Source organism: Cebus imitator, unplaced genomic scaffold (assembly GCF_001604975.1).
Source record: "Cebus imitator isolate Cc_AM_T3 unplaced genomic scaffold, Cebus_imitator-1.0 Scaffold115, whole genome shotgun sequence".
Lineage (NCBI taxonomy): Eukaryota > Metazoa > Chordata > Mammalia > Primates > Cebidae > Cebus > Cebus imitator.
Window position 1 is genome coordinate 3600175 of NW_016107430.1, and position 21248 is coordinate 3621422.

The 21248-nt window shown below is 39.3% G+C and overlaps 1 protein-coding gene across 1 annotated transcript in view; it reads left to right on the top strand.

Annotated features, from left to right (window-relative positions):
* ANKFN1 (ankyrin repeat and fibronectin type III domain containing 1) overlaps positions 1-21248 on the top strand; it is a 328620-nt gene that overhangs the window by 257475 nt on the left and 49897 nt on the right. Inside the window, exons 10-14 of the mRNA XM_037742122.1 lie at positions 1884-1991; positions 9304-9403; positions 9683-9815; positions 10314-10430; positions 18856-19071. Of these exons, the coding sequence (XP_037598050.1) occupies positions 1884-1991; positions 9304-9403; positions 9683-9815; positions 10314-10430; positions 18856-19071 (674 nt within the window). The remainder of the gene's footprint in view (positions 1-1883; positions 1992-9303; positions 9404-9682; positions 9816-10313; positions 10431-18855; positions 19072-21248) is intronic.

Consider the following 21248-nt stretch of genomic DNA (forward strand, 5'->3'; position numbering starts at 1 on the left):
AAAGAAAGAAAGAAAGAAAGAAAGAAAGAAAGAAAGAAAGAAAGAAAGAAAGAAAGAAAGAGAAAGAAAGAAAGAAGAGAGAGAATCTGAGGCAAAGAGAAATTAAGTCATGGTTCTTGACCACAAGGAACAAAGAGTCTACAAAATGTACCTATGCCAATTTCCTGTCTCCAGCGTTGACCACAATTAAGCCACACTGCACAAACTCCAACCAAGCTTCTGACCTTCCTTCCCAAGAGAAAATAGAAAAATAAAAAGCATGTCCATGGTATATGAAATGAGCAATATATGAAGGGTCAGGAGATGATATTATTGCTCTTGCTGTGCCACTAACAAGCTAAGTCATGTAGGACTGGATTGGTTGTATTAGCCTTGGTCTCCTAAAAAGCAAAATAAAGACAGGTACATGGAGAAGGGTGGAAAGGAAGAAGGATTAGAAAATCTCTGAGGCCCCCTTCTTCATAGGTCATCATCTGATAGGGTAAGAAATGGTGTTTCCGTCATGAATTCCCTTCCTTTTAAGTTATATTTACAAAATGCCTGTCATGTAATGGGCATTGTGCCAGATACGTAGGATATCTCTCGTTTAATCCTCACAAATATCCTGCAAAGTAGATACTATCCTCATTTTTTATGTTAGGAAGTAGAGGCCCTGTTGGTATAAGTAACTTAGCTTCAGACACTGAGCTAGGACTTGGAGGAGCCAGGATTCACACCTGGGTTTACCTGACTTCAGAATCTACGGTCCTCCTAACTGTGCTATACGCCTGGGCCTTGGATGAACCCCTATGGAATGCTTTTAACTAACTTTAACTGTCATGATATCTACTTAAGTTTCGGAATGAAAGACACCCCATATTTTAAAATAAATCTGTGGGGGAAGGAGTTTGAAACTTTTTCAACTAGAATTTAAGCCCAAGATACACTCATGAATGGATTGGCTTTTCTGGGGAAGAATGACAAGCAATTTTAGAGAATGCATCTCAACGACAGAGCACATTAAATTGTTGCTGTTTTTTCCTCCAGAAAAGAAAACTGGAGGAAAGAAAATGGAAGAAGGGATGGACCTTGAAATGACTGACCTGCTGAAAAAAAAAAATTAAGAGTGGAGACAGCAGCATTACAATCTTGACATTAGTCCCATATGGGTTATTACTCTTGATATCATTATAGCTAAACGGAATGAAAATAGAAGGGGGAGAAAGATCTCAGTGGGTATTGCAATTTAAATTTGCCTTGTAAGCTAATACTGTATATTTAGAGACTGAGCAGACAGGGTGGTTGGTGGCTCAAGAGTATGTGCAGGGGCTGCTCTGCCAGCTAACCAAAGCAGACATTCATTAGAGCAAAATGTAGATTTCCATTTCTTGGCATCTGACATGCGCTCTTTCCTTGGAAAGAAATGTCAATTTGGCCAAAAGTGTGAAACCTACAATAAAAGCACTGGGACTGTGGATTTCATCTAGTCTGCACATTCCCACCTCTTTTCTTTCCTACTGTGAAAATCCAGTTGAGACTCAGGGTGCTTCGTGGAGAGATGGCAGAGGAACTGATTAGGATATAGAATCCTAAAAGGGGAGAAGGGGTTGGAAGAGGTGAGATTGGGATCCCAAATTCCTATTTTCTTTTGGCTTTCAATTACCATTTTCTCTTGCCCTAAGACTGCCCGACACAAGAAACCAACCACAATTACTGTTTTGCACTGAGCTCTGAACAATGGCAGCTTCCAAATCCCTGGCATCGCCTGCTAGCTCTGCAAGTGTGGGGTGCTCATCCGCGGAGTCTGCGGGTAGCATGAGCAAAACTCCGGCTCCTGAGGCCCGGCAAGGAAGAGGCCTCCCCTGCTTTAAAATTTCACTATGTTTATTTCTTTTGTTCAATAGACTGGAAAGACTATGACGACAGAGAGCCCAGACACAAGGGACAGAGTGAAGTCTTGGAAGGTCTGCTGCAGCAGGTCCGAGCCCTTCATCAGCATTACAGTTGCCGGGGTAAGGATAAAAATCTGTGCTGGGCCATCAACTGAGGTCTCAGTGGCGCCGGTAATTTTAGCAGTTTCCTAACTGGGTCATACCTTCTCATTCATCAGGGAGAGAGATATTAATATTTGTACATCTGGAATCACTTTACAGCACTATCTTGCTTTAACCCTTCAGAAGAGACTTCCCTCTCCTTCTGTCCCTTCCTTTCCCTCTCCCTCTCTCCATATGAACGGTTTGAAAACAAGCACAAGAAAAAAAACAGCTGCCCTGAGTTCCCTTCTCTAGGAATTGTCCCTTCACAAGACTCCTCAGTGGGGTTAACTCTTTGGGATATTCCCCCAAAAGCATTTTGCCTCCAAGGAAAATCCCCTGAGTTTCCCTGTGGGAGCCCAACCAATTATAATAACAACAATAATAGTAATAAACCTCCAGATCTATTAATAATATAGTTTACAATTAAATTTCACATCCAGTATCTCATTTTTATCCTCACTTTGGCAATCACCACTGAGGCTAAGTGGCGTTCCCCAAGGTCACAATGCCAGGAAAAGACAGAGTCAGGTCTCCAAGCTGGATTTTTCTGGTTCTAAGTCCAGTCTTCCTGACACACTTCATGTTTGTCTCCCACCCTTACATCAGGACTGGGCACTAAACTGTAACCTCATCCTGAATTTTAATCTTCCTCTGTACCACTGCTCACAGGAAAGTAGAGCACATATTCCCTAGACTTTCACCAGTTACACCCAGAGAATCTCTGAGAAGCATTTAAAAGCTTCTTTTCTACTTGGGCTGTTCAATTGGGACAGGGTCAGACTTCTGATCTGTGTAACAATTTGTGGAAGAGGCACTTAGTTTTATGTGGAGAATTAAAGCCTCCGTAAAGTTTTCATTTTCCATGCCCCCATCAGATCTCTAACTACATTGTGCTCTGTAAACTTAGGGCACTGCTGGAACAGCTGGGTAAGAAATCCACTCTTGTGGAGGATTTCTTGAGCCCAGGAGTTCAAGGCTGCACTGAGTTATGATCATGCCACTGTGCTCCAGCCTGGGTAACAGGGCAAGACTCTGTCTCTAAGAATAACAAATTTTTAAAAGAAAAAACAAATCCACCATTGAAACTAAGAGATGCTAGTTGAGTTTGAGCTTGCTATAGAGAAACCACACTGAAGATTAGCAAAAGGTTGTTCTCAGTTGCTATATAGCTATCACAATAGGACCCTTCAGCAATTTTGGCTCCAGCTAGAAATGAGGACAAGTGTTTGCAAGAAAATAATATTCTTCTAATGACTGATTCATTAGGATATGTAAATACACATGGAGTAGTTCTGAAACCCAAGTGCGATTTCCATTCCCAGACCTCTAAGAAGTCTTTACCCAGACCAAGACCATCAGCATTCCACACTGACCAAAATCTGCTTAGTTCTTGGTTATTGAGGGGCTCCTTTAATCAGGCCAGTTGTTACCAAAGCTCCTTTCTCATCTTCTGACTCTCCATCACATCCCTGCCCATTGGTTCCTGTATGACAGCAAAGGTAACAAAGTAAGTGGACAGATGATTCTTGGAAATTCATAAGCCACTGTGTGTTTGGTCTTGATCAGAGAGGAGAAAACTGAAATTACTCATGAGAATGGGAGATTTTTACAATATTGTCTGAGGATTCATGCTCTCCCCATTACCACTGGACTCCTATCTAATAATCAAGAAATGATTGTCTAGATGGCCAAATTTTTTCTATAGTTTCCATCTAACTTCTGTCATATAGATGCTTTTTTCTCAGAGGAATGTAAATATACACACAATATCAAGAAAGATTTAAGTATGGCATAAGGTAGAACTTTCCAAAAAAGAAGAATATATTTTATAGGGAATATACTCTGGACACTTAAACAGCACTCAAAATATGTTCCAAAGATCAGTGGTCCTATAATATGCTCAACTAAGAAAGGTTCTCTTGTCAGGTAAGTTTTGGAAATGTTAAATTCTACATCCTTCTCTCTTAGAAACTTAAAATATACATTAGAATATTAAAGACTCTAATACAGAGACATATTACATTTGCTTAACCAAGCATTTTTCAAATTTCTTGAGCTGTGTAAAACTTTTTCACAGTATTAGTATTCCAAAGCACAAATTTTGGGAAATGCTGACTTATGATATGCCAAATAAATTACCTCACACACACACAGTAAAAAATGAATCTAAGATGATTTAACATAACCCTAAGTGCAAAAGGATAATGTAAGTATTGCTTACAGAGAATTATAAAACTGTTATTATTATTACAAAATTTTTATTTAAAATATTCAAATACATTGAAATACTACATGGTTTATTGGGGACATAAACTTTTACCAACTTTACAATTAGAAAAAGTAATTATTTCAGATTCCAATTCTATCACTTACAAGCTGTACATTCTTGGGAAAAGCATTTCACCACTCTGATCCACAGCTTCTTCATCAGCAAAGTCAGGATAATATTATCTATCTTGTTACAGGATTGCTATGAAGAGTAAATTAGGTACATTAAATTCACCTGACACAGTGTCTTTCCCTGGCAAACTATAGCTTATTTTTCTCCCATTGAGATGGGGGCCACTGTCCTGTCTCAGCACTTTATGGATATATCCTAGAATTGAAGTGTAATTGGTGACTGTACTGTAATGACCCTGTAATGACTCACTAAATATACAGCATATTCCAAATATGGGAGTAATAATAAAAATCACTTCTTCTACTAACATCCTGAATAGGAAGTACCAACATCTACATTAATGTCTAAATTAGCATTTTGGCTAAAGAACTGGCCGAAGCTGATCTGCATGCTTAGTATTGGGATGAAAATTCAAGAGAGATACTAAGCAAGCTTCATTGTTCACAATGTTAGTACACTGATGTACATAATGAATTACAATATTAAAACAACAATCATGTTTATAGCAATATCCTATAGGGATGAATTTATGTTATCCAATTATTCAACTTACAAAACAAAATTAACTGAAACCCTGCCTACTATGTAATTTGTAGGTCACATAGTAGGGGCTGGACATGCCAACGTGAATGAAGTAAACTCCTATGCTCCATGCACTTACAAGCTAGGGAACTGCTGCATTCAGAGTACAGAAAACAAACTTTTGCTCCAGAGCTCCAAACCAAGCAGAGAAGTCCAATATAGAAACCACAAGGCTCTCAGGAGAAAAGCTAGTTTAGACCATGTGTCAGTCAAGGTGAGCCCTACTATGCTACAGTAACCAAATGATTCCCCAAACCTTTATTTCTCTCTCATGCTATGCATTTACCACTGGTCACCTGGGAGTTCTCCTTCTGTGTTGTTATCATCCTCTCTCTGGAAATATTTGCTAGCAACCATCGGAGATGGGAAAGCAACTCTTGAAGGTCTCATATGGGCAAGACTTTCTGCATGTTATTACACCCAAAACTCATTGGCCAGAGGTGGTCACATGGCCCCATCCAACCACGAGGATGCCAAAGTACAGCTTTGCCATGTGACCAGACCTAGACTATTTAATGCTTCCATGGGCCCTTTTCCCAACTAACAGTAACATCTCTTACTTTTCTCTTTTTACTTTTAGTCTGATTTTTTTAGTTTAATTTTCATTTTTATGTAAGTTACATGTAACTAGAAGGTGTCTCTGAAGCTAGACTGCCTGAGTTCAAATGTGGGCTGAGCTTTTACTTTTACTGGCTGTGTGACCTTGAGTAGACTGCCTAAACAGCTCTGTGCTTCATTTCTCTCATGTGTAAAATGCAGATAAAAATTCTATGTACCTCATTCATTCATTGTATAAGGATTAAATGACTTAAGTAAAGCACTTAAAACAGTTTTATTATTTTGATAAAAGCAATTTCTTTCTTCCTGCATTTTTTCCTCCCCAAAGATAATCTCTTAACCTTTAGCTAATTCTTTTAGTATTTTCCCCATATCTCTAAATAACATACTTACATTTCTAATTATGTTTTTAAATTTTAGTCATTACCTAACTAAATAAAGTAATGCTGCATCTCTTTTTACTCCACCCCTCCCTTATGTGCATGCATAATTCCTATCTTCTCATCCTAATATATGTATACTGAATTTGAGTAAGATTAGTATTTACTGTTTACATTATTATGACAATTAAATTATATGATTATTTTCCTTTCCTGGATAGCTTTTTGTTTTCTCTGTAGTTAATAGTCATTTATTGTACATTTGCTTGTTTTTCTATATGGTTAGGATAATCCCCAAACTATTATCCAGTTGGATAAGTCTTCTTTCTATATAATGAGATGCTTTAGGTATTTCTATTGCATCTTCATAAGGAATCTTTTCGAAGGGTCCTCTGTTCTGCTGCAGTCTAGACTGGTCACTGGTTGCCTAGTGTACAACAGTCACCCTTGGATTTCCATTTACCACCATATTAAGGACTCTTCTTACCACTCAAAAAGATATTGGGTTCCATCTTTTTGTATTGCATGGTGGAGTTTCCCCCAGTAGCATTTTGAAGGGGTGCTTGGAAGCTAATTTTTGGAGACATTGTGTATCTAAAGACATATTTATTTTACTTAACATTTATTCAAGGTCTTGGATGAGTATAGAATTCTTGGTTGAAATCATTTTTTTTTTTCCTATTTTGAAGGTATTGTTTCATTGCTTTCCAGCTTTCAGGGCTAAGTCTGATGTCATTCTAATTCAAGAGGTTCTATATGAAAACTTTTTCTCCCCTCTCTGGAAGGTTTTAAGTTTTCTTTTGACTCTGATGTTCTAAAATTTCACAGTGATGTACTAAGGCATTTTTTGTTTGTTATATTGGGCACCCGAAAAGTCCTTTCAACATGAAAACTTATACCCTTCAATTGTAAGACGTTTTCTTAAATTACTTCATTAAGTATTTCTTCGCATTCATTTTCTCTCCTCTATCTTACTAGAACTCTTGTTATTCAGATGTTGGATTGCCTACATTCGTCCTTTAATTTTCTTTTCTTTTTTTATTCTACTTTCCATCCTTATATCCTCCTGCCTTACTTTCTTGGAGATTTCATCAGCTTTAATTGCTAAGCCTTCTATTGGGTTTCTCAGATTTGACAACATGTTTTTAATTGCCAATGCTCTCTTTTGTCCTCTGGTTCTTTTTATAAGGATACAAGTCTTCTCTTACCTCTCAGACTATTAATGATAGTCTTTGTTTCATTTTGTATTTTCTTTTCACAGAATAATCTTTCTTTTCTGTAAGTTGCTCTTTTGTTTACTTACTTTTGGCCTTGGTATTTCATGTTAGGTGCTTTACTCAACTGCCTGGTGATCCTTGAATATATGCCTAGATTTCAGAGAAGGGAAATCAATAGCCATTGGGAAGCTCTGAGCACACACATAGGGCTCTTGACTTACAGGATTCATTGTAGGGTGACCTGGCACCACCTTTCCATTGGGATATCACCAATGTCAGAATCTTTGGGTATGCTCTCTTAGGCTGATCAAGTACTCCACAGAAGTTTCTTCCAATGTCCTACCTGGAAGGTGTAAGTTTCGGTATGAGTGTTCTGAGAACCCAATAGGGAAATATTATGTATAAAATGTTATGGATAAATCCCTCATTTTGGGTACACTATCACCAGCACCAGCACTCCATTTTCAACACTGCCTGATGTCTCTCACTCCAGAGATGTCTGTTGTTGGTTTGTTTGGTTGGTTCGTTGGTTGGTTAGTTGGTTGGTTTTTTGTTTGTTTGTTGATTTCCAGAGAACAAGCCACTAGCTTTCTTTTAGAGTGGGGAAGAGGTATTTGTCCAGTCACATAGTAGAGGGGTAGATTGAGAAGTCTAACTACTTTTTGAACAGACTTCTACAAATCCTCCTTGTTTTTAGCTCACACTCACCCCTCACTTCCAGAAGTCCATGGAGACCATCGAGTGAGCCAGATCACTTCTGAGCTTTCTCCACTGCTGGCTTCAACTTCATCTGTCCCAAGTCTTACATCTATCTATCCATCTGCTTTCCAGCTACTGAAATACATGCTTTTGTCTCCTTTCCCATCTCTTTGTCTTTAAAAGTTTCTGTTGTTTCCTTTTTTTCTTAATTTCTACTCTGCTTTTAGTGAGGCTTGGGGAAAAGGTAGTGTGTAGTGAACATGTTCACTCCGCCATATGAAGTCCCAGCAGCATCATGTTCAAGCAGCCAAACTCACGTTCAAGTCAGAAAAAAGAATGATGTTGCTTTGTTCTGCAAAGAATAACCATTAACAACATAAGCTTGAAACTGGCATGAATGCTTGTGGCAGTCATCCCTTCCTACATAATCATAGCCAAAGCAACACTGGCCCTCAGTCAAATGCCACTTGCCCAGGTTTCTATGCCTACCAGCAGTGATAGGGACCATATTCCCATCTCCAGTGACATATCTGTCAGCAGTCTGGTGGTCATACCAACAACCTCAGCTTCCCTTCATTACATAGAATATGAGAGTTAAAACCAGTGGTTATGTAGTCCAGCTTCATGAACTATTATTTGCAAAGACTGTAATAGGAAGCATAGTTAAGTCTCTATCTTTATTAGTACAGGCTCCATGTTATAAACAGAACTGCAGAGCCTCATGCATAGTAGTGCCTCAATGAATATTTGTGCAATGAGTGAATGTCTGTTTTCCCAGGTACTGAATTTTTGATCCTGGGCAATTCATTTCACTTCTCAGCCTCAGTTTCTTCTTCTGAATAATGAGAATGATGATCATCATACCCGTCCCTACACCTATTTTTGTAAACCAACATACACAATGAAGAAAAAAAACCATCCCAGAATGTTAGCAGTGGTTATGCAGAGGTGGGGTTTTGCTCTCTTTTTTTCTATTCTCCAGACTTTCTGTAATGTGCTTATATTAATTTCATAATGGAAAAAAATTAATGGAATATGTAGACTTACAAGGAAAGCTTTGCAAACATTGAGAATCGTATGAATATTAAAAGGCAATTGCAGGAGTCGGGAGAAGGACAAACAAGTTGATTCCATGTCTTTTTATCCTACTTTAAAATAAATCAAATGCTTCGAAGCAAAGAGTATCAACAAAACACCTAAGTGGTTTCTTCTGTAGTTATAAATACTACTTACCTCCAGCATTTCTGAGAAGTTGTTCATTGAGTTAACCACTGGCATCTCAAGATACAAGAGCTTCTTATAGGAATGAATGAGCAGAATCCCTACATGAACCTGAGGATAAGTAACACTAAAGGGACGGGGGAGGGGAAGGCAGGAAGGAAGGAAAATGGAAATGGGAGTGTTGATCTGCCCCGTGGAATTCATACTGTATTTTTTTAAATATATTCCAGAAAGTTCAAAATTACAAACCACGGGCCGCAAACAGTCAGTCTCAAGGAGCCTGAAGCACCTGTTCCATTCCTCAAACAAGTTTGTGAAGACCTTAAAACGGTGGGTTCTGTGTAATTTTTTCAGGAATGCACTGGTTTTGATTCTGAGTGGAAACTTGGTAGAAATTTCTTTTTTGTGTTCAAAAGAATAAAGTTTACTTTTCTCCTGAGAATTTGTGCAAGACAGTAATTTTTCTGAGCTGTAACTGGTGAACTTGTGATGCTTAACAGGAATATGTTCCTAAGTATATGTTAAATACATCTTTTATCATGTCCCCCCAAAAAATTACTTTTCCAAGATGGTTGAGGACAATGCTTTTATTTTCCTTTTTCTTTTTAGGGGACTCTACATAGCCGTTATATTTTATTACAAAGACAATATGTTAGTCACCAATGAAGATCAAGTACCAATTGTTGAAATAGATGACTCTCACACCAGTTCCATTACACAAGATTTTCTATGGTTCACGAAGGTATGCTAAGCTCTGATTTCATTTTTCCCCACTTTGTACTAATATTACTGCACATAAATCTCTGAAACATTAGTTGAGGGGTCTCCAGCGATCAAAGTTTTGGGGTAGAAATAAAGTACCTCAAAGGTCCTTTTCAGCCCTAGTACGCCCTATCTCATAAAAAAAAAAAAAAAAAAAAAAAAAAAAAAAAAACACCAAAGTAACATGTACACTACATTTTCAAAGCAAAGAGGCTTGCATCCCGTCACATTGTGTCTCCACTATTCTGAGTTATGGGATCATTTGGCAAAGACTAAAATGTGGATCTGACTGTTTCATTAGCATTCAGATCTTTTTCCAACTGGACAGAGATCAAAAACTTGTTTCGTGTGTGTCTGAAAATGGACCGGAGAACAAACATCAGGGGTCAGGTTTCTTTCTCCCTGCTTTGCTTTGATGCCACAACCTAAATCATGTACTGGCTTGGACGATGAGATGACCGTGTGCCTTCTTTTGCAGCTGTCTTGTATGTGGGAAGATATAAGGTGGTTGAGGCAAAGCGTACCAATCTCCTCATCCTCATCCACGGTGCTGCAAACTCGGCAGAAGATGCTCGCAGCAACAGCACAGCTACAGGTAAGGGACCAGGCTTCAACCCAGATCTGCCCCCAAAATTTTTTTAATGTGGACAATTCAGTTACCAGTCCCACCCAGAAAGGAAAAGGGTGGGCTCCCTTCTCTTTCAGACCCCTAAGAATATAAAGCTTTCTAAGTTTTCTTGGACAATTGGAGCTGCATACCTGTACGTATGCAGGTTTCATGTAGGAAACATGTACCTTTAGCAGTCTCCTCCAGGTGAGTCTCTTTTGAGCAGTGTATAGGAGTAACTCATTAAGCAAGGAGTAAGGAGGCTTGAGTTCTAGATTTGATATTAATCAGCCAACTCATTTATCCTCTCTGAGCCCCAGTTTCATCATTTGCAAAAGAAGAGAAGTGTGATGAGATCACTTGAAGGGCCATTGCTGCTCTGGCATCCTGTGCATTGATGAGTATATGGGGGTGGAAAAAAGAGATGAGCAGATATTTTGAGCAGTTTCTTGGTGTGATGTTTTTGATAAAGCATAAACATGTTTGCTTATTTATTAAAAAACAAACATAAAGCAACTCTTAAAAGATTATCTTTAAGCCTGAATTTATTCATCCTTCTGTATTGTCAGTCACATCAGATCAAGTCGCCAATCTTTGTAAGTTACAGAGCTTCTCCTAGAAGCAGCATTAAATACTAAACAAGATTTTCTGGGTTTTCCTCTTACTGTTTCCTGGCATTAAGTGAATTTGTGGATCTTAGCACATAAAAAATATCTGCTACATGGAATTAGGGTCATTAAGAGATCACTGAGCCTTTATCAGTAATGGGTATCCAACTACAAATCTGTCAGTTATATCAACCCCAGAAATATGCATAACAGGAATTGATGTAAGCTGTGTTTGGCCAGTCCATGTAGGTCACAGCATAAAACTAAGGTCATAATAACAACAACAAAAAAATTCTAAAGCTTTTCCCCCACTTGCAATTATAGGAATGTCATTTCTTGAACCCCCACAATAATAACAATTCAACTTCCTGCAATAATATTGTGTTGCTATTATAATTAATTCAGAAATGTAAGTTTTGCTCCTCTGTGATATATTCCATTACATAGGTAGTTTGCTGCTTTGTATGCTCAGTGAGATTTTAGCAAGCAGTGCTCTTCCTTTCAACTCACTCTGTTTTTGTTTGTTTTGGTTTGGTTTGGTTTGGTTTGGTTTGGTTTGGTTTGGTTTGAGATGGAATCTCACTCTGTCGCACAGGCTGGAGTGCAGTGGCGTGATCTCGGCTCACTGCAACCTCTGCCTCCTGGGTTCAAGCAATTCTCCTGCCTCAGCCTCCCAAGTAGCTAGGATTACAGGCATCCACCACCATGCCTGGCTAATTTTTGTATTTTTACTAGACACGGAGTTTCATCGTGTGGGTCAGGCTGGTCTCCAATTCCTGACCTCAAGTGATCCACCTGCCTTGGCCTCCCAAAGTGCTGGGAGTACAGGCATGAACCACTGCACCCGGTCCCATCTCACTCATGATTGCAGAATCTTCTCTTCCAACTCAAGAAGCAGTTCTTGGAGCAGACCATGATGACTGTGTTGAATTCAAAGTGCCTCTTTTGTTCATCACTGACCTACTTGAGTTGCACCATGCCACTCCACCTCATGCTACACTTTCTTTAGGACAAAATACATGCCCAAGAGACTCAGACTCCTTAGTGGACCCTCCCATCACCCTACCATACAGCCCAGACATGCCTGGACCACAGACTGAACAACTTTAGAATTTCAAGGGGGACTCTTTATTATGTGTTTATTGGAGGCTTCCTAGAACTTTCATCCGATATCAGTAACATGAAAAGGATCAGGCTGTTACAAGTCAGTGCAGTCAGATGCTGAGTGATGCAGTGACCAGTGTGACCCTACTCAGCTACTCCCATTACAATAGCTTTTAGTCTTCCTCAGTCTCCAAATCTATTGACCCCACCACTTTTCATAAAGCATCAGCCCACTTCTGAAGTCATTTCCTTCCTTGACCAGCTTAAACTCCTTAGCCCATCTTAATCACTTCCTTAAAAATATTCCATTTTTTCCTTTAATATTATTTATTTGGAAAAATCCCATGCCTGGATGAATTCAACATGTCTAAAGTAGTTACACATTGCCACATAAACAAATCACAAAAAAGGGCTGACTGGTTTTATGTTAAATTCATGATTACAGTTCTCACATGTAATGTTACCTAGTGGCCCAATTTCCTTCTCTACTAAATTCGCTTTCTCACACTATAAAGCAACTATTTTAAAACCTTCTCCCTAGCACTTTGGGAGGCCAAGGCAGGTAGATCACTTGAGCTTAGGAGTTTAAGACCAGCTGGGCGACATGGTAAAACCCCATCTCTACCAAAAATACAAAAATTAGCTGGGCGTGGTGGCACATGTCTGGAATCCTGGCTACTCAGGAGGCTGAGGTAGGAGGATTTCTTGAGCCTGGGAGGCAGAGGTGGCAGTGAGCTGAGATCATGCCACTGCAGTCTAACCTGGGCAGCAAATTGAGGCCCTGTCTCGAAAAAATAAATAGAATAAAATAAAACGTTCTCTATTCTCCCACATTCCTTCTCCTTCCCCACACTCTCCATCCCATCTCAGGTGATGATTTTACTGTATAATTCATCAAGAAAAAAAATGGGAATTAATGATTTTTTCACTGCCAAATTTACAAACCTCCTTGCACAAACTGAAACTTCTTTTTTCTTCTTCTTATTTCAGAAGATAAAGTCTCACATTTTCCATCATAAACTCATTCGTCCACATATGTTCTGTGTCCCATCTCTTCCCTCTCATTTTTATTTTAAAAGACTCAAGTCTTTCCAGTTTAACATCCCCCCAAATTCCTCCCATAGTTCCACGTGGCCCTTCAGCTACCAAGCTAGTCTCTTCTTTACACCCAAACTTCTTGTAAGAGTTGTCTATATCCTCTTTCTCCACTGACTTCTTCATTTCCTATCAATTCTCAACTCTCTCTCTGACTTTTGCTGCCATGATGCATACAAAACTGCTCTTTAAGGGAACCAGAAATCAGAGGCAGATGATGCTGCCGAAGCTGGAGCTTCAGGATCCCTCACTTGTATGAACTATGAGCGTGGGACCCCTGTCAGTTTAGGACCCACAGTGTTTTAGGGAAGGGAAGCTGGACTGAAATCAGGAAGCACTTCTCACAAACTGCCTAAAGAAATTTCAGGAGGAAAGTGGACCCAAAATTCCAAACACTCTAGTATTTGCTGGGGAGAAGGAGATTTCTTTTATCATTCTAGACAAAAATTCACTTTTGTACTTAGTTTTATATTTGTAATTTTGTATTTCTTTTCTTTAAGAGGGCCTCAAAATTGTATGGTTCAGGCGGCCACAAAACCTTGATCTGTTCTTGCCAATGACTTCAGTTTCACTAAGCAACATTTTGTACACCTGGTTCCATCCTCCTTTTGTAGACTGATATATCCCTTGGCTTCGACAATTTCACCGTCTCCTGATTTTCTTCCAACCTGCTTGTCTTTCTCAGTATCCTTTGCTAGTTTTCAAGCTGTTTTCTTTGCTTCGAATCCCCTTCTTTCCTCACTTTGCCTTACTAATTCCTAGATATCCTCCAGGTCTCAGCTTAATTTTTATACTTCCTTAAAGCGCCTTTCTCTGATCTCTTGATAAAGTGAATCACTCTCATAGCACCTTGTATTCTTCATTCAGAAAAGCAATCAGAATCCCAGAGTTAATTATTTGTATTATCTGTTTCGTGACCCACTTGGACTGTGAGTTCATGAGTTTGGGGAATGTGTCTGTCTTAGCTACCACTATATCCCCAGTGCCTGGTATGTGGCAGACACTCAGTTAGTACAGGTTGGATAAATAAATATATCTGTCAATCCAAACCCATATATCCCAATGATCACACTTGAGGGAAACTATATCTAACCAAAGGGAAAAGGGATCACAGAAGTGTTTTGTAGCATAGTTACCACCTGGATGGATAGCTCTCTGGTCCTGCACCATGAGCAGACAGCCTCATAGTCTTCAACGAATGGTCACCTTTGCAGAGCCCCCATCAAGGCCTGAGTACTGTGTGCGTGCCCTTCTCTCCAAATTTCCATAGGCCTAGTTCAATGATAGACATTGCTTTCATCACTTTTTTTTTGGTAGGACTTATGGCTCAAACTATTTACTAGTCTCTACAATGAAAATGTCTAAAAATACCAAAGGCACCTTTTGTTAAGGAAAGAGGTAAGAAGAGCGGAAGGGAGGTGTAAGTACACAAAAACTTCTAAAGGGAAAGAAAACGAAGTTTGAAGATTGACACATAATTAATATGTTAGATCACTCTGCCGATTTAAAATATTTTACAATGTGGCTGGGCACGGTGACTCACACCTGTAATCTCAGCACTTTGGGAGGCTGAGGCGGGCAGATCACCTGAGGTCGGGAGTTTGAGACCAGGCTGACCAACATGGAGAAACCTCATCTCTACTAAAAATACAAAATTAGCCAGACGTGGTGGCACATTCCTGTAATCCCAGCTACTTAAGAGGTTGAGGCAGGAGAATCGCTTGAACCCAAGAGGCGGAGGTTGCAGCGAGCTGAGATCAAGCCATTGCACTCCAGCCTGGGCAACAAGAGTAAAGCTCCATCTCAAAAATGTAAATAAACAAATAATAAATGAATGAATAAAAATTTACAATGTTCTGAGGAAAGTAAAAATGCATTAGACATAGTTTGATTGGCATAGATAAATTCTATTGGTTTGCCTCTGGTGCCTCTCATTTAACTCTCCTCTCCTTTCCAGTTTTGTATACTACTGCCTGATTACTCCAATTAGGTCAAAAGCCTCCAAAGTCGTCCCTCTGCTACCAGTGTTAACACTCTCCGATCTACTCTCCATACTTTGTCCAGAGTAGCCAATCTAAAAGATTCCGACCAAGGCATTCCCTGACTTAGGCTCCTCCAGTTGTGGCTCAGGTATTTTATCATGGCTCATAAAGGCCTCACTCATGATCTTTCTCCCACTCATCTGAGCCAGTAGTCACAGGGCTTAGTCACTGTGTCCAGTGCCAATAGTCACTGGGCTTAGTCACCGTATCCAAGAAGTCAGGGGACTTACCTTCATCACAGTATCAAGCACAGTGCAATTTGCACCTTGTTTTCTGGGTTTCTGCTCTATAGTGAGATCCTTTAATATATAATAATAAATAATAACGGTGAAGTGACTACTTTCATTTGTTTAACAGACCAGGTGCCAGGCACTGTGTTGAGTGCTTTACAAACTTTAATCTCATTTCATCTTTACCACAACCTAATGAGAAAGTACTATTATTGGTATTCTTATAACAGATCATAACACTGGAGCCTAGAAAGGCTCATTTGTGCCCAAGCTTACATAGATAGGAAGTAGCAGATTCTAGATCCAAATCAAAATTTATATAACTCCAAAGCCTGCATTCTTTCCAGTATTTCATCATCTTACTATGAAGTAATTTAAAAAAAAAAAAAGCAGACAAAACTTCAAAGAGAAAAAATTATCCATATTATAGTAAAAAAGAAAAAGAAATCTATTCTTAATTAAAATTACCTAGGCAGGAGGAGACACAAGTATCTCAGCATTTGGGGGGAAAAAAAGCATTAATATGAGAAAGCCTGCAAGTGACCAAGAGCCCACACTGTTTTTCTTTCTCTTAGAAAAATGACAGAGGGCCCCAAGAGGAGAAGCCTACATTGCTCTTACATTGAAAGGTGTCTAAACTACTTATCCCCCAAAGACAGTCAAAATCTGACACTGCAGATTGTGCTAAACTTTCCTCCTCCACAGCTTTTAGAAACAAGTGTTGTGAGTAAGAGCTAAGTAACAATATATGAATACTGCGTCCTTTACACTTGTCAAGGGGAAAAAAAGATTTTCCCAAAATTTCACTCCTTTTCAAGCCTCCTTATCCCAACTCTGGACTTCCTTCACCTTCCCATGTCCATGTTGCCCCAAACTGAATAAAGCCCTCTAAATATTGTGCCTCTACCCAGGGCTTATTGACAGCTAAGTGATTTGTTCTGATTATAACCTAGAAGCATTCCTGTTAGCCATCGGGTGGCTCTTATAGAATCATCAGGGGCCCCATATCACCTAACCTCGATTATGATAGGTATTACCATGGTCTATTTTTTCTTTAGGCCCTAAAGAGCCCTGAATTCTCCCTCATGGAAGGTGGTTGCAATTTCTTTTCACAACAATATTCTACTTTTAAATTGGGCTCTCCCTAAAGCTAGCTATCCAATCTAATTTGATGTCAATACAAAATTTCAAGAAGACGTCTAGTGCTTTCTTATTCAACCCATTAGAAAACCTATCGACAGCTGATAGTGAACCACTGATAATAACTTTGTTTAAGTGAAAAGAACACCATAATCAATGTCTACCCATCAGCTCTGGTCCAAAGTGAATCACATTTTCCAGCGTCTTAATGATAATACAATATGTTAATTCAGCCAACAAAAAGTGACCGAGTTCTTTCCATGTGGCAGGCACTGTGCAGAGATGAAACAATTAGGAATTCTTAATGTGAACTCATACACCAATACATGCAGTAAAGCCAGAGACATGCTAAGATGGAAGTTTGTACAGGAAACAGTAGGGGACAAAAGATGATAAACTCTACCTCAGAGAGTTGCAAAAGTCTTCCCAGAGAATGTGAAATCCGGGGATGTGTCTTGAAAAGGAGTAGATGTAAGCCTGGTTGGGATTCCAATTACAGCAGTAAAGAGAGCCCCCACCCTACATTGTATCAAGCTTGAGAGTTTGCAAAATACTTTTTGATGAGTTGCTTGATTTAATCTGTCAAACACTTTGTGAGGTAAGGATTAGCATAACAGCCGTCTGAGCTGTGAAGACTCTTACTTGTAGATGATGATACTCAGGACCAGAGAGGGTAAATAATTTTTTAGAAGTCCAGCTATTAATAAATGGTAGCCAACCCTGAAATTTAATGCCAAATATAAGTAAAGCCTTAACAGCAATAGTAGGCTGGTGCCAACTTGTACTGGTCCAAGAGAGCCAACGGTCAAATATTCAAGAATTTTGAAAGCCTGTTGTCAAACCCTGGGTGGCTTGAAATCCCCACTACAGCAGAAGTATTGACCCCACAGAAACTGGCATATGCTACAAATCAGGCCTTTCTTTTCTTTCCTTCCTTTTTTTCTTTTTGGCTAGCCAGTTTACCAGCATCACACTGCTTATTAGTACCCCATAGGACTGTACTAAAAGCCATACCCACTTCTCTACGATTTAGAAGTCAAATGTTGGAAAGAAAAAATATGACTGAGTGATTATGCCATTGCAAAAAAAAAAATCGTAATCTTGCCAAATGAATTTTTCTGTCAAAATTATTTATGAAATTCTTACTTGTTCTATGTCTGGTCTTTGTGAGAAAGTAGATAAGGTTTAAGAACGCAGCCCCTACCTGTGATGGAAAATTCCAGTGTTTTCATAGTTGTAGATATTGACCCCCTGCCTTATTCATTTTTAGGTCATCCTTGTCACTTTTACAAATCCCAGTTCCACTTCTGTTCCCATGCTAACAGGGCATCACACCACCACTTATGCGAGCTCACAAAAATAACAGCTAGGAGCTCTGAGATGCTTTCTCATGTTTAAAAATCATAGATATTTGAAGCAACAGGGAATTTTATCCTATTCATCCAGTGTTCTAGGTTAGAAATCTTCAAACCCTGCATATTTGTAAAACTTCTGTTTATTTTAGGAACAACTACCTGAGCCCTTCCACATTTAATGTGGCATCTTTCCCTTCCTACCTTCCTAAAGTATTGTCTGCCTCAGCTGACCCAGTTTATAAGCCATTTTAACAGGTTTTTAAATAAACAGAAGCCCCTGAAAGGCAGATAAGTCAAACCAGGCTAATTTCCCAATTAAAGTATCTTAAAGGGAACTTGCAGTCATTTGGGGACCTGTACAATGTGCTACATTGTCAATTCACTTCTTCATTTTAAACAACCCCACCTCATACAAGCTTACTGCAGATCTCTTGAGAACTCCACAGATGCATATTTTAAATATCAGACATTTTTCTTTAAAACATCTGGGATTCTCTTCAAGTGCTGGTAACTGAGGTTTATGTACTGGTGTGTCTATGTAGGTGAGAGATATTTATAGATACTGAATTTGCCTTTAAAAAAAAAACATAATTTTTGTGCGCCTTGCTGTAATCTTTGCAGGCTCTGCAATCTTTACAAATGTCTTTGTAAAAACATTTGCTTTGAGCTTCTGTGAAGTACATTGGTATAATGCCATATATTCTAGGTTTAAGTGCAAAAAAAGAGAGTGCAAACAGCTTCTCAGAAATCAGATAATTATTCACAGTGTCTTTTGTTGCTGTTGTGTTGCTTTGTTTGTGTAATACCCTCTAAGCTACCAGTAATCTATTTGTTTCCAGAATTTAATTGGGACACACAATTTGGGAAGAGTTTACTATGAGCCCATTAAAGACCGACATGGAAACATACTCATCGTCACCATCAGGGAGGTGGAGATGCTTTATTCATTTTTTAATGGCAAATGGATGCAGATCTCAAAGCTACAAAGCCAGAGAAAATCTCTATCAACACCTGAGGAGCCAACAGCTTTAGACATTTTACTGATAACCATCCAGGTACGTAGTTTTTTCTTAATTCTCGAGTATATTTAAGATTCCAAACCCAATTATTGGGGGTCTAGTGCAATACAGCAAGAGCCATTTACATATGCAGTGATGGAATAGAGAGGGTCCAGAAACATGTTGCAAATGTAGAAGCTTATTTTTATTTATCACTTCCTAGATCCAGAATTCATTCAGCAAAATAGTGGGAACTCAGTAAAGCATTTTCATGCCCTGGCTAATGAGCCAATAAGAAACATTGAGGCCAGGCACAGTGGCTCATGCCTGTAATCCCAGCACTTTGGGAGACCGAGGCAAGTGGATAACTCAAGGTCAGGAGTTCAAGACCAGCCTAGCCAACATGGTAAATCCCCGTCTCTACTAAAAATATCAAAAAATAAATAAATATAGCTGGATGTAGTGGCACACGCCTATAATCCCAGCTACTTGGGAGGCTGAGGCAGGAGAATCGCTTGAACCTGGGAGGTGGGTTGCAGTGAGCCAACATTATGCCACTGCCCTCCAGTCTGGGCAACAGAGCAAGAACTCCATCTCAAAAAACAGAAAAGAAAAAAAAAAAGAAAAGAAACATTGAGATAAATAATTGAGTAAGGAATAGGGAATCTCTAGATAGTATAATCGAAACATTAAACCAATATCTGAGTAAACTGTAATAATACATTTCTAAATTGTATATATCTGTGCATGTGCATATGCGTGTATGTACAAAAACAGCTTTATACATATTTACTCCTGCATATTCCTTACAATACTCCCTTGGGACAGACAGGCATGATTAAGTCCATTTTAGGAATGAAATAAAGAGAGGCTGGGTGCAGTGACTCACACCTGTAATCCTAGCACTTTGGGAGGTCGAGGTCAGGGGTTCAAGACCAGCCTGGCCAACATGTCTCTACTAAAAATACAAAAATTAGCCGGGTGTGGTGGCAGGCACCTGTAATCCCAGCTACTCAGGAGGCTAGGACAAGAGAATTGCTTGAATCCAGGAAACGGAGGTTGCAGTGAGCTGAGATAGCACCACTGCACTGCAGCCTGGGCAACAGAGTGAGACTCTGTCTCAAAAAAAAAAAAAAAAAAAAAAAAAACAAAAAAAAAAAAAAAAAAAAAAAAAGAACAAATAACTAGAGCTCAAAGAAGTTAAATAACACAGGGCTGTACACAGAGGCAATTTAGTGAAACTAATGAAGCTGTGATGTCCTTCAGCCTTCCCTTGTACAAGCCCCTTCCAGGTCCTCTCAGAGACCCTAGCAATTGAGAGCTTTGTGTTGTTTTCCTTTAAAAAGACACCAGAAACTATATCCACTTGAGTTTTCACAAAACTCAGTTTTGTCCCTGGGCACACAGCTAGAAAATGGTAGAGCTGAGGCTTCAATTCAGATCTTCTGATGGGAAGCAGGTTTCTTTCTGCTACACTATAGTCACATTCTCAGGTAGAAGTCAGGATTTTAGTGAGTGAGGGACAGAAGATGAAATTAAGGATAAAAGACTTACCCGAATACAGAATAGTCACCAAAAGTCAAAATCCAAGTAGCTTAGATGCAGCCTTTGGCCTGGATGGTGGAACTGAGACACCAACCCATGTATGCTCCGGAGTCCAGCACACCCTCTCTGCCTCACACGTTCTTATGTGAACATGGGCTTCAAACTGTTGTTTTTTTTCTTTCTTTCTTTCTTTCTTTTTAAACCCAGTGATAGATATGAATTGTGTAGGACACTTCGGTTAGGTACAAAAGCTGGCAGGAACGTCTGCACTGAGTGCAGTGCAAGCAGTGGCATATCCACAGTCGCCAACCTGGAGTAAGGGAGAAGGGAAGACCCAGTTGCACAGAAACAACCCAAATATGAGCTTCTAACCCAGGAGCCATTCGTGGTCACCCTAAACAGCTAACTTACTTTCTAAGTTACTTTCATTCCCTGCCAAGGGGTGGCAAGTACAATAATCTCATTTTTTCATTACTTGTACTGGCCTAAACCAGGACAAAGGCCAGTGAAGCAAAGGTAAGCTAATTGGTCAAAGCCAATACCTCTGGATTTAATTTTATGGAATTTGGGTTCATAGGGAATTGACAGAGAGTATGTGCTTGTGTGAAGGAGGTGGCGGCAGGGAACACAGACACATTTGAGGCTCCCCTCTTCACCTTTTATAAGCAAGTGCTAAAAGAAACATTTAA